General features: G+C 48.3%; 1 protein-coding gene across 13 annotated transcripts in view; it reads left to right on the top strand.

Annotated features, from left to right (window-relative positions):
- STAU1 (staufen double-stranded RNA binding protein 1) overlaps nt 1-12,529 on the top strand; it is an 82,236-nt gene extending 69,707 nt beyond the window's left edge. For 8 of the 13 annotated variants that reach the window (XM_053890157.1, XM_019458192.2, XM_053890159.1 and 5 more), the window contains 8 exons: nt 2,952-3,164; nt 4,726-4,869; nt 6,713-6,859; nt 8,086-8,161; nt 8,357-8,676; nt 9,272-9,394; nt 10,112-10,197; nt 10,986-12,529. In XM_053890157.1, the coding sequence (XP_053746132.1) occupies nt 2,952-3,164; nt 4,726-4,869; nt 6,713-6,859; nt 8,086-8,161; nt 8,357-8,676; nt 9,272-9,394; nt 10,112-10,197; nt 10,986-11,001 (1,125 nt within the window). In that variant the 3' untranslated portion in view covers nt 11,002-12,529. Of the gene's footprint in view, nt 1-2,951; nt 3,165-4,725; nt 4,870-6,712; nt 6,860-8,085; nt 8,162-8,356; nt 8,677-9,271; nt 9,395-10,111; nt 10,202-10,985 lie in introns of those variants that run through there. The other 5 variants (XM_053890165.1, XM_053890161.1, XM_053890162.1 and 2 more) reach the window with 4 other exon arrangements.
- The last annotated feature ends 336 nt before the right edge of the window (nt 12,530-12,865 follow it).

The following is a 12,865-nucleotide window of genomic DNA, read 5'->3' on the forward strand; positions in this document are numbered from 1 at the left end:
TTGCCTCACCCAAGGTCATACTCCTGTGTTTTCTTCTAGAAGTTTCGTCGTTTCAGCTCTTAAATTGAGGTTCATGATTCATTTTGAGTTACAGTTTTTCTGTGTGCTGTGAGGTGTTTTCTTCCTCTCCTGTTTGTGGGCCTCATCATCCCTGCACGCGTGCTCCTCACCACCCCTCTTCAGAGTCTGAGTGAACGTACTACCTTCTGGTGCAACAAAACGTTTTAGCTTTGAACTTGCCCCGCTCAAGCTTTGGTGCCAGTGGAAATGGAAATTCAAACAGAAATGGCCCCAGCTGTTCCTGCGAGGAGCCCTGGGTCCCTTCCACAGAGAGTGGCACGTGGGGACCAGCAAGGGGTGCCAGGCGTGCTGGTTGCTGCCGGAAGGAGAGTCCTCGCTTCGAGGCCTTGTGGGCAGGTAACTCTAGAAGATCCCTGTATGTACCTTCACTTCAGTCCGGCATCATAGGCTCTTCCTCTCCATTCCGCATTTCATACTTAGATCTCCTGCCATCGGTCTGGTGAAACAAGCTTCCTCTGCAGGCAGGCACGCATGTCTTCTGTGCACAGCCCGTTCGATTTTACCTCTGTACGAGCCCGAGACTCACCGCCTGGGTCCAGATCTGGAGGGCTCCCGTAACCTCCAGCCGTCCCTGTGCCCTTTTCACATTACCCACCCAGAAGAAGCTCTTTCTGATACAACTATAGCTTCATTTTCTTTGTTCTTGGACCTCACGTAAATAGAATGATATGATATGGATAGTTTGATGTTGAGTCTCATCTGCGTGTGTCAGTAGTTTTTTTCTATGTGGCATTTCACGGTGTGAATGTAAAATTGTGTTTATCCATTGTCCTGTTGGTGGACATGTGACTTGTTTCCACTTTAGGAACCATTGTGTATAAAATATAAAACTAAGTCTTCTTGTGTACATGTGCACCCAGAATTGCCAAGGCCCAGGGCAGGTGTTCAATAAAAATTGTCAAGCTGTTTCCCAAAGTGGTCGTACAGTATATGCTCCCACAGCTGTTCTGTATCCTTGTGAACACTCGATACTCTCAGTTGCCTTGATTTTAGCCATTTGGGGGGTGTGGATATTATAGTATTGCATTGTGCTTTCAGTTTGCATTTCCTTGATGACAAACGGTGATCACTTTTTCACATGCTTATTGGCCACTTGGAGATCTTGTTTTGTAACGTGTGTGGTCAGGTGTTCTTTAATTGGGTAGTTGGTCTTTTTTATTGTTTACTTGAGGCGTTCTTTCAGTATTCTGGATATAAATCCTCTGTAGGGTACACATGTTGCAAATACTCTCTCCCCTTCTATGGGTTCCCTGTATTTTTTACACGTCATGTGTTGATGAGCAGTTTTGTTTTTGTTTTTGTTTTTGTTTTTGTTTTTTGAGAGAGACAGAATACAAGCGGGGGAGGGCAGAGAGCGAGGGAGACACAGAGTGAAGCAGGCTCCGGGCCCCAAGCTGTCAGCACAGAACCTGACGCGGGGCTCAGACTCACGAGCGTGAGATCATGACCTGAGCCGAAGTCGGACACTCAACCGACTGAGCCACTCAGGCACCCCGTGACGAGCGGTTTTTAATTTCGAAGACCTTCAGTTTTGTTTTCCTTATGGCTGGTACCTTGTGCTTTCAAGAGCTCTTTGCTACTCTCATGGTCATGACTTGTTCGCCTGTTTACTTTGGAGAGCTCTATAGTTTGAGCTTTCGCATTTAGGTCTGTGTTCCGGCTCCAGTTACCTGTTTGTGGTGGAGTTTGAGACTTGCTTCTCCCATGAGGATATCTAGTTGCTTTTTTTATTTAAAAGACTTTTGATGCGCTGTGGTGTGTTTGCCAGAAATCACGAGACCATATGTGTGCAGGTCTGTTTCTGCATTCTGTTCTATTTTATTGATCTCTTTCTTTGCCCGTAAACAATACCGTGAGGGCACGGTTGCTGTAACTTAATGGGAAGTCTTGAAATCTGGTAGTGTGAGTCCTCTAACTTAGCTGTTCTTTTCAAGACCATCTGAGCTAATGTAAGCTGGAGTCAGTTTTTTTTTTCCCTCTGTGTGTTCCTGGAATAACTTTATACTTAGGTTTCTGTTCATATTCAGTTTTAATGTTTCTCCCCCATCGTTGTGGACTTGTTTTTTATATTTTAATATGTAAAACCAAAAGTCAAAACTATGCGCAAAGATACATTCAGCAGTATCACGCTGTCCCCTTTCTACCCCAATCCCTCCCGCTTGCTGTAGGGAACTAATTCTGTTGGTTTCTGCTTTATCCATCCTGTGTTTCTTTTTGCAAAAATAAGTATATAAACACACGTGTGTGTCTGTTTACATATAAGTGTGTATATACAAATCTTTTCTTTAACACAAAAGTTAGGGTACTATATAAACTCTTTTGCAGTTTCTGCTTTTCTTACTGTGTACTGGAAATCCCTGCCAGTGCTTAGAAGTTTCTCGTTCTTTTCTGTGGCTGGATGCATAGCAGCCAGTATTTAATAAGCTCAGTCTTGGCTTGAGGCTCAGAGCAAATATTAAACTTGAACTCTTTATGTCGCAGTTATTTCTGGGCTTTGCTGGGACGGCTGCCTTCCTGCCATTTGCAGTGGGTCTCCCCAAACTCAGAGCAGTCTGTGACCTGGGGACACAGATGGGAGCCGTTGTGCTAGGAGGACGGGAGCAGAACTTGCTTCCCATTTCTTTGATGCTAACTGGGACTGATCAGACCCACGAATGTTCAGAAGTCTGGAAAATAACGAACAAGGGGAGAAGAGCCTCCGGGGTTATCACTGTTTCCTTTTGCTGACGCGTGTGCTCCCTTCATTTCACGGGTCTTACCGAAACTCCCCTTGGCCGGTGTTTCCCGGGAGGTAGTGCACTAAGCAGCGTGCCCTGCTGCTTGCAGGAGGTGTCTGTCGCGCTTTCACTCAGTCTTTCCCTCTAAACCAGGTTGCCCGGGAGAGTGGCCCCCCCCACATGAAGAGCTTCGTGACCAAGGTGTCAGTTGGGGAGTTTGTGGGAGAAGGTGAAGGGAAGAGCAAGAAGATTTCGAAGAAAAATGCTGCCATAGCTGTTCTTGAGGAGCTGAAGAAGTTGCCACCCCTGCCCACAGTCGAGCGAGTGAAGCCCAGAATCAAAAAGAAAACAAAATCCATAGTCAGGGTAAGAACCTTCCCGAACAAAGAGGGTATTTCCGTTGCCCACAGACGGCTGGGGGCTTCAGAAGGCTCACTAGGTGGCGGATCCTAGCGACAGCAGGTGGCCGCTGACGTGCCACCTGCCAGGCCGGGCGCCGGGGCCTCCTCGTGCAGCTCTCCCGGGAGCACTCCCTGTCAGGCAGACGCGACCCCGAGCCGGGGTGGGGTCGGCGGGGCCCCCCGCAGGTGTGCGCACACGTCTGCGGATGAGGGTGTGACTGCAGGAGTGCCCGTCTGCAGACAGGACGGCGAAGTCGTCCTCGCTCCACCTCACCGCTCCTGGCACTGGTGTGAGTGTGGAGGAAAGACGTCTGGGGACAGGCGGACGAGTGAGACGTTTCACCAAACACCACCTGATTCTTTGGGATTTTTTTAAGCCGTGTCAGTGGACCCGTCAGAAATTATACCCGCCCCCTCCTCCCCACCCAGAGAAGGGGCAGGAGTCCATTCGGGCATATTTAGGGATACTAGGGTCTGCTCTGTCACGACTGTCAATACGACTTGACCCTTGAACAGCACAGGGGTTAGGGTTGCCGACCGCCCCCCGCCCCCCCCCCCCCGACACACATGCGCGCGCACATACACACACACACACACACACACACACACACACACACACACACACACACACACACACAGCGGGAGACCAGGGTTTAACTTTTTGACTCCCTAGGAGCATAACCACTAATAGCCCGTTGACCAGAAGTCTTACCAATAACATAAATGGTCGATTAACACATTTTATGTGTTGTATATTGTTATATACATATGTGTATTCTATGCTGTGTTTGCACAATAAAGTAAGCGGGAGAGAAGAACATTATTAAGGAAGTCGTGAGGAAGAGAAAATACATTGAGTATACTATACTATAGTGTATTTATCAAAAAGAAAGAAAAAGAAAAACCCGCTTGTGCGTGGACCTGGCGGTTCAGACCCTTGCTGCTCAAGGGTCAGCTCTAGTTTGATGCTGTGTCAGGACCAGGACACAAAAGCGAGCACTCTGCTCACTGCTGCACTTTCCTTTCTGCTCTTCATATCCGCGTGAGTCTGTGGGTGAGGGTTCTGTGGCGCCGAAGGTGGCCACTGGGAAGGAACGGTGGGGTTCTTGGGTGTCAGCTTGGGGTTTTTTTTAATAGTTTTTGGATGTTGAGTCACTGTTAAGAAAGCTGGGGACCCATCTTTATAACAGACTTTCAGGGGAGTTTTAGGAATAGTGTTCTGTATTTCTTTTCTCCATTGTGAAGTTGTAATTTATTGTCAAAAAGCAGACATTACGATAGTTGTCTACTTGTAGTGAAATACTGATGTTGGTTTGCCAGGAAGACTTTTAAAAAAGTCAACCTCAGTGCAATCCTAGAAAGTCACTGAGCATCTTTTAACTTTAAAAAAGTTTTAAAAAGGTCTGATTAATTCGGGCCCTTAGATCAACATAAAAGGAATCTCTTGTCACGTCCCGATCTCTAAGTTGGCAAAGTCCTCTCTGCGACTAACATGGCACGTGGATTTTACATTAATTGTTCCTCAGCTACAGAGCAGCACAGACTATGGCCAGGGGATGAACCCGATCAGCAGGCTGGCCCAGATCCAGCAGGCGAAAAAGGAGAAGGAGCCGGAGTACATGCTCCTGACGGAGCGAGGCCTCCCACGCCGCAGAGAGTTTGTGATGCAGGTAGGTCGGCGTGGGTTATGGGCAGACTTCCTCTGACCACATCCCATCTCGGCTGGGCCAGGTCCAGCGGCTGGATGCTTCCCTGAGGAGGCTGGATGAGGAGCTCTGGTCCAGTGGGCCCTGCTCCCTGCCATCAGGCGTTATCAATAGTAAGACCGTGGTACTTGCAGTAATCTGATGCCTTAAAATATACTTGTGTGCGCACCACACGTGCTGCCGTATCAGCAGGTGGGAGCTTGGACATACCGCTGGAGTGTGTGAGTGCTGGGACTGTGGGATTGTGGGCGAACGCTTCTCTTCATTACATCTCCTTGAAGGTTTATATTATTCTTTTCAGAAGATAGATTTTACAAGTTATATCAGAGGATCTGTTCCTGTTCTCCTAATCCTTCTGTCAGATCTGGAGTCTAGGGTTGTTGGATCTTCCTTAGATTGGGATTACACTTCATTCAGATGGGTGCAGAGTGTTTCTCCTTATGCTCATTAAACAGTTATTCATATGGGCAGCTCACTTTGATCGTGATTTGAATTTAAGAGTGTTTTCTGGTGAAAAACCCAGTACTTAACTCTTGTGTAGCAGTTTACAACTTTGGAAGCACCGTCACTTAGCCTGCCCAGTCAGAAGGCCAGAAAAGTAATGGTCCTTCTGTGCTACCAAAGAAGATTGCAGCGTGCCAGGACAATCAGTCATTTGACCAAGATCAGTGCTGGTAGACAGCAAGGCCAGGATTCAACCCCCGAGCCCTTGTCGCTGGCCAGAGAAGGTTTCCTTGATTTCAGTTCTGTGATGTGGGGCTTTTGGTTCTGGTCTGTGCTCAAGACCAGCATGGAAGGGGATTGTAAGCAGTGGTATATGCTGGAATATGTGTAACAATCAGCTGTCTCAGGGGTGGGTGGCACAGTGGGAAGGGGGCCGGGCGCGTGTGCGTTTATGGATGTGTGTGTGTGTGTTACAAGTTTCACTGACAAAGGATGCGTAGCATACAGTTTACAAATAATATATAAAATACATGTTCTCTTGACTGTCAGTTTTATCCATCTGTAACTTAAGTGTAACTGTCGTCTTGAGTAGTATAAAGTCAGACTGCACACAAATGCTTCATAACTACTGTCCAGTTCAAGCAAAGAAGTTGCTCATGCTGCTGACAAAGGACTGTAGTCTTAGCGTGGGTATTGATTGTTTTGTTTACATAAACAAGATGAAAGTGAAACAACAAAGAAGTGTTGGAACTTCACTCGTTTTTAAACAATGAGTGACTTTATTGAATTGAGTAATTTTCAAAGATTGGACAGACGTCCCCAGTTTTTTGTGCTAGTTACAGTGCCACGGCTGCGGCCTTGACACGCTTTTAAGCTTAATTTGCATTAACCTTTTCTCCGCCTTGTAAGTCTGGAGTAGACAGCAAAACAACCGACCGCTTGCTGCGTTGTATTCGCAGATCTTTGGTGTAAATACTCCCACCGTGGCACCTGGATCCCGGGGCTGGGAAGGGGAGCGTGCGGGAGCGCACCCTGGTGATATTTCCACCGAGCAGATGCCACGGATGCAGAGGACCTCAGAAGCACAGATATTTGTGAGATGTAGTCCCGTTAGGAAGTGACGACTTTCCAGTGTTCTTTAGCTCTGTTGGTCACAGTCATTATAAGCTGCCGTGGTCTAGTGTGTCGGAGGGGCTGCCTTCACCGCGCGTCGCAGGCCGCCGCAGGCCCGCTCCGGGGCACCGCTGTTAAGCGTCTAGCTTCTGACCGTTGCCGGGTTCTTTTGCCAGCACACCGATGCCTGACCAGTCTTTACTCTGAAGGCGTAAGCACTGGTCTGAGCCCTGACTTCGTCCTCATGCAGGTGAAGGTGGGAAACCATACCGCGGAAGGAACAGGCACCAATAAGAAGGTGGCCAAACGCAACGCAGCCGAGAACATGCTGGAGATCCTTGGTTTCAAAGTCCCACAGGCTCAGCCCACCAAACCAGCCCTCAAATCAGAGGAGAAGGTGACTGCTCGGGGCTGTGTCCTTGCTCTCTAATTGCAAGATGACCTCCTCGCCTCATCCTAGGGGACTCTGGCACCTCCAGGGCCAAGCTTCAGGGCAAGGCTTCCTCCTCCTGGCAGTAAAACAGCCCTGCTGAGCAGCGTCTTATCCATTTGGACCATTATAATGTGGTCAGAAGGGGAGTTGCATGTCCATGGCTCCAAGCGTGGCTCTGGGTTAAGTCGTTCTTGTTTCCGTATCTTTGTGGTCGGGACGCTTTGCTGGAGGGCAGCTTGCTCTTTCCATTTGTAGGATGCTAGGCGACTGGGCTTGAAGTTAACACGTCTAGTTCTGTCGTCGTGCTCTCATAGTGAGGCCTGCAGGAACGAGTTATCAACCTTAGGCTTCTGCTAGTTGGGGAGCAGCAGGCTTTGGGTTTTCTGGGACACCGGCACAGTGTGATTTATGGAACTAAATCCACAGTTTAGATTCGGGATTTCTTTTTCTTTATGAATCTAACACTAGATAAAAATCTTCAAGATTGGTAAGCGGTACCTTCAAGCAAGTTCTTGACTGAGCTTGTTTCCACGGAGAGGTCCCAGGACGGATTCACTCCCTGTGCCTGCCGTGTCCCCAGTGGGACACGGCATCTGCTCTGGCTGCAGACACTCGTCAGAGAATCTGCATAGATCCTGGACTTGGTGTTTGGGTGTTTCGTTCCAAAATCTGGTAGAGCATTCACAGCACCCTTAACCTTCTCAAAAAGGAGACCCGTGTTTGAGAAAATTTTCATCTCGTAACATTTGCCCTCCCCCCCCCCCCCCATCATTGGAAATACCCCTTCTCTTTTAACTGGATGTTAGTTACACAGAGAGTCTAAGAGCTGCTTCCCCACCGTGGGCTCTACCAGTGTAGCGTCCCCGGCTCCCTCTGGTTAAACGCTCCCCTGTCTTCCTGTGAGTGCAGAGTTCAGTACCTGGTTCCGTGTGCCTGTTGGCATCTCTTCAAGGACAGGCTGTGTGGGCCGGAGTGTCGCTGGGTGAGGGCAGGAGGCTGCCAGGGCGGCGGCGCGGGGGTAAGGCTTTCTGCCGATCACCTCTTCATATTGCAAAATGTTACAAACTACAGGTCAATGCTGGTTGGAGCTTGTTTAATTTTAGACAGTAGGAACTAATTTTGCAAGAGTTTGATTTATGCTCATGGCCTTTTTTGTTTTTTTGTTTTTTTGTTTTTTTTTTTTTTTTAAGACACCAGTAAAAAAACCAGGGGATGGAAGAAAAGTAACCTTTTTTGAACCTGGCTCTGGGGATGAAAATGGGACTAGTAAGTGTGTTGTTAATATTGTCCTGATCTGAACTTGATTCTGGGATTTGTGTAGCTCCCGGAATGACGAGCAGTGTTGAGCTTTGTGTCATCCCCGTGCCGCTGTGTGCACCGAGGGAGGGCCAGCGGGTTGGAAAGTGTTTTCCCGGCGGCGTGTGTGGCCTTGTGTTGACCCGTCTGCATGTCCCTCCCTAGGCAATAAAGAGGATGAGTTTAGGATGCCTTATCTTAGCCATCAGCAGCTGCCCGCTGGGATTCTTCCCATGGTGCCCGAGGTTGCCCAGGCCGTAGGAGTCAGTCAAGGACACCACACCAAAGATTTCACCAGGGCAGCTCCGAATCCTGCCAAGGCCACGGTAACTGCCATGATAGCCCGTGAATTGTTATATGGGGGCACCTCGCCCACAGCCGAGACCATTTTAAAGAATAACATCTCTTCAGGCCACGTACCCCACGGACCTCTCACAAGACCCTCTGAGCAGCTGGACTATCTTTCCAGAGTCCAGGGATTCCAGGTAACTGTTAGACCTGAGCCGTGTGGTCCAGACATCAGCGTCGTCCTCTTTTTTGGGGGGTTTCTCTCAGGAGATGAGCCTCGTACCTTGTTTATTATTATTAAATCAAGGTCTTTATATAGGGGAAGGGGTGGTGGAGGGCACATGGTACCTGGGTGGTCCTGAGAAGGTCGGGGAGGTAAGGAAAGTCCCACAGGCCTGTACGGTGTAGAGTAACCTTGTCCTTTGGTAATAAAATTGTAAAAAATCCAAGCCAACCGTGACAAAGCTGCTAATCTTCGTGGTGGTTCTAGCAAGCACGGATTCATTGTGCTGGCCCTTTCTGCCTAGTAGAAAAGGGCACGGCTTCTTTCAGACTGGGGTCTCTGGGCAGACATCTGGGTTCCTGGAAGATTTCGGAAGCTGGGGCCCTGGTGCTTGCGGCCCTTGGTGCCCCCAGCAGCAGGCCCCCCGGCGGCCTCTTGCCGACTGAGTGGGAGTTGGTGGAGCCTCGTCAGGTTGAGGGCAGGAAGAAAGAGGTGTCCCCCGCTTGTTTGCTGGGCCCCGTTTGTATTTGCCGCCTCCCTACCCGGCCTCAGTTTTCTTCTCCCCTCAGGTGGAATACAAAGACTTCCCCAAAAACAACAAGAACGAATTTGTATCTCTTATCAATTGCTCCTCTCAGCCACCTCTGATCAGCCACGGGATTGGAAAGGATGTGGAATCCTGCCATGACATGGTATGTTACCCAGTGGTCCTGGCTCCTGCCTGTTGCCGGCCTGGGGAAGATAGGAAAAGGGCTCTCCCATAGCCTTTGGTGGTTTTATAGATTTCGTCTTTTGAAGCCCTCTTCCTTAGTTTATTGGATTGATTGCTCATCGTGTTTATCAGAATTCATCAGGTTTAGATACCCCTTCCCCTTCCCTTGCCTGTGCTGACCTGGGGGGTGGACTTGGATCCTGGAACGCCTGCCTCCACATGCTGTATCCGTTCGTCTCCTTCCAGAACACAGAACCCCAGCCAGGCCCAAGTTCGGGCAGCTGTAGAAAGCCCCTTATTGTGGTCTGCTGTTCAGGTGAAACTCCTGTTCCGAGAAATACTAAAACTGAGAAATGGCATTGATTAATCGGAGTAAACTGTGGTATATCCACCTGATGGAGTGTAAGGCATCGGTCAGATTAATGTCAAAGAAGGAAACGTGATAGGTTTTTGTTTTAAAGCAGGACACAGAATTTGTAGTCTGGTTACCACAAGGTTAAAAACACTGAAAGAAAATCTAATAAAATTAACAGAGGTTGTGATTCAATGAGGTAAACATGGATCGTTTATTTTTTAATTTGTATTTTAAGTTAAAAATTCAAATGTTAAGGGAAAGTGTGATTTGGGGGGGGGGGCTCCCTGTTTGGACCCTCACGGGCAGTGGCCGCACCTTGACTCTCCCTTTCGTCCCTGCCAGGCCGCACTGAACATTTTAAAGTTGCTGTCTGAGTTGGACCAACAAAGTACAGAGATGCCAAGAACAGGAAATGGCCCAGTGTCTGTGTGAGTGAGCCCGTTCACAGAAAGGCAGCTCTTTTCGTCATTTGCATTCAATTCAGACCGTCAGCTCAACTCAGTAGTGAAACTCACCTCAGTCCCTCTTCTGTCCCTTTCTTTCTCCCGAGGGGTTTCTAAGTAGTGGGCAGAGCGTGCAGTTTTTTTAAATTTTGAATAGGTAATACATTCACGTGGTTCAAAAATCAAAATTATTTTCAAAGGTGCACAGTGATCAGTCTTGCCCTCCTCGCAGTCCCCACCCACCTCATCCTCCCTCCCCTCCCACCCAGAGATCTTTTTTTTTCTTCCAAGGTTTTATTTATAACATACAGTGTGATATTCCTTTCAGGAGTCGAATTCAGTGACTCATCACTTACATACAACACCCAGTGCTCATCAGAACAAGCACCCTCCTTAATGCCCGTCACCCATCTAGCCCATCCCCCATCCACCTCCCCTCCAGCAGCCTCCCATTTGTTCTCTCGTTAAGAGCCAGAGGTCACATTTTTATTAGTTTATGTCTCTTTCATATGTGTTTCTTTATGCAAATATCATCCTGTGCTGCTTCATTATTTCTTCTGTCCCAGAGCTACTGTACTACACATGCATTCTCCTTAGTGTATTTTCACTTGGTGGTAACATCCTGACAAAACTTGAACCCCATTATCATAAACTGGGGCCTGTGCTATTGGACTTCAGTGTCGGCTAATTTCTTTTCATTTGTAACATGGGCTTCTTAATTCCCTTAAATTTCAAAACTGGCATCATTTTTTCATTTTTCTTTTTCCTTGAAGGTGTGGAAGGTGCTGAACCTTTTCTGGCCACGAACCGTTGTAAAACCCCAACATATATACTGAAAATACTGAAACTGCTTTGAGAATTTGGAATTTCTGATACCTCCAGTGGGCTGAGACACGTGCTGGGTAAAGAAGCAGAGGCGGCAGTGGTGACGAAGGCGGGGACGCAAGGAGGCAGTGTGGCTGCGGGCGCGCGGTGTTTTGTGCCACACGCAGGCAGCTGCTTGCCGAGGGGTGCTGCGAGGCCTGCCAAGCGGCCCTGGCTTGACCGGGAAACCAGCAGGCCCCGGCCCCTGGCACCTCGGTGCTCGGCTGTCGTCACCCTTTGGGCCGTGTTAAGGACACGGGAGAGAGCGCGCGCAACCTTTCTCAGACTGGCTCACGCAGACGCTTGGGACAAACCCTGGACACCCACGCCGGGGACAGGGGCCTTAGACCAGCCCCAGAGCCGAAAGCACCAGAGAAAATCAAATGCTTCCTACTCAGCGCCAACCATTCTAGTGTGCTACGGCCCCACCTCCGTGGTGCCCACACCGTCCCCACTGCTTTCTCTTCCAACAGATACGTACTCTTAAGTTTTCTTATTTTCTTTTGATTGAAATGACACTATATAAATTTTCATTTGAGAGTTTCTCAATTGTATCTAGTTACATAGCACAGTTTAGAAACTTGTCCGAGACTGACCCTACTGGAAATCTAATCAGCAGAGATCATATCCGTGTGTATGTGGTTCCACGTTCTTACTTTGTCAGACTGAGCCAGGACCGTTGCAGCGATGCGGACGGTGTGCCCTCTGGTTCAGCTGCAACGGTCCTGGACTTGTCAGCATCCTGGATGAAGTCTCCCATGGTTGTATAAATTGGACAGTTTAGGAGTTTTAAACTTTAATGATCGTTTGGTTCCTTTTCTATTTTATTTTTGTTAATGCAACAGGACTTAAATGAATTTTGGTCTTTGTTTTAAAGATTATTAAAAAAAAAATTGTGTGTCTATACATATGGCTCTTGAGGACACGTGGCTTTCACACACTACAGGATATGGTCTCCGTGTAGTACGTCTAAACCCGCAGATGGATTTTCCTGGAGTGCTTTGTACCGCTGTTACATCTCCATGTAGGGCGGCAGAGAGTGGCCTGTGTTGAGCTCCGAAACTGTTGCTTTTGATGTTGTGTTACTGCGCACAGAAGCGTGTGCGGTAAGGTCCTGCATATGGTCCAGATGAAAAGCACCGTAGTCTTGCGAGTTAAGTACTGCTTTTGTTCGATTCATTGTTTACGCTGGAATTTTATCTCCCCATGGAATGTAAGTAAAACATAGTGTTTGTCACCAATAAATGGTAATACTAAATTTTTTTTGTTAATTTATTCTCAGATGCCACTACTGCTAGGTAGGTCCCCTCCCAGCCTACCTCCTACCCTTTTTTTTTTTAAAGGAAAACACAAAACAAAACTTTGTAATGCTTGTGATTCTGTTTGGGCAAAATTCTGAAGATCTGAAATGACTTTATATCAAACCATTGATCAATAAACAGCTACTAATGAATTTTTGGTCCTTTCGAGCAGTATCTAAAGAAGTGAGGGAAGATGTGAGGGTGTGGAAGCGAGGCGTGTGGGCAGCCAGGTGAGGGGACGGGCCTCTCCTCTCCGACCGGACACTGTCACCCGAAGAAACGAGCCAGAAGAGGAGACTTCTCGACACTGTGAGTCTCACTTCCTGCCGGTGCACTCACACTCGGAGGACGGTGAGGCACTCGCTGCGTTCAAGCCTGGCTGAGGAGCGGGCCGGCAGCTTTCTGTTTAATTTTAGAAGATGCTCATGGAGGTGGTTCGCTGTAAAAACCAGCCCGTGGGTGGGACCGCCAGGATGAGAGTGGTCAGA

This window comes from Panthera pardus, unplaced genomic scaffold (assembly GCF_024362965.1).
Source record: "Panthera pardus isolate Hobbes unplaced genomic scaffold, ASM2436296v1 HiC_scaffold_25, whole genome shotgun sequence".
NCBI classification, from domain to species: Eukaryota; Metazoa; Chordata; class Mammalia; order Carnivora; family Felidae; genus Panthera; species Panthera pardus.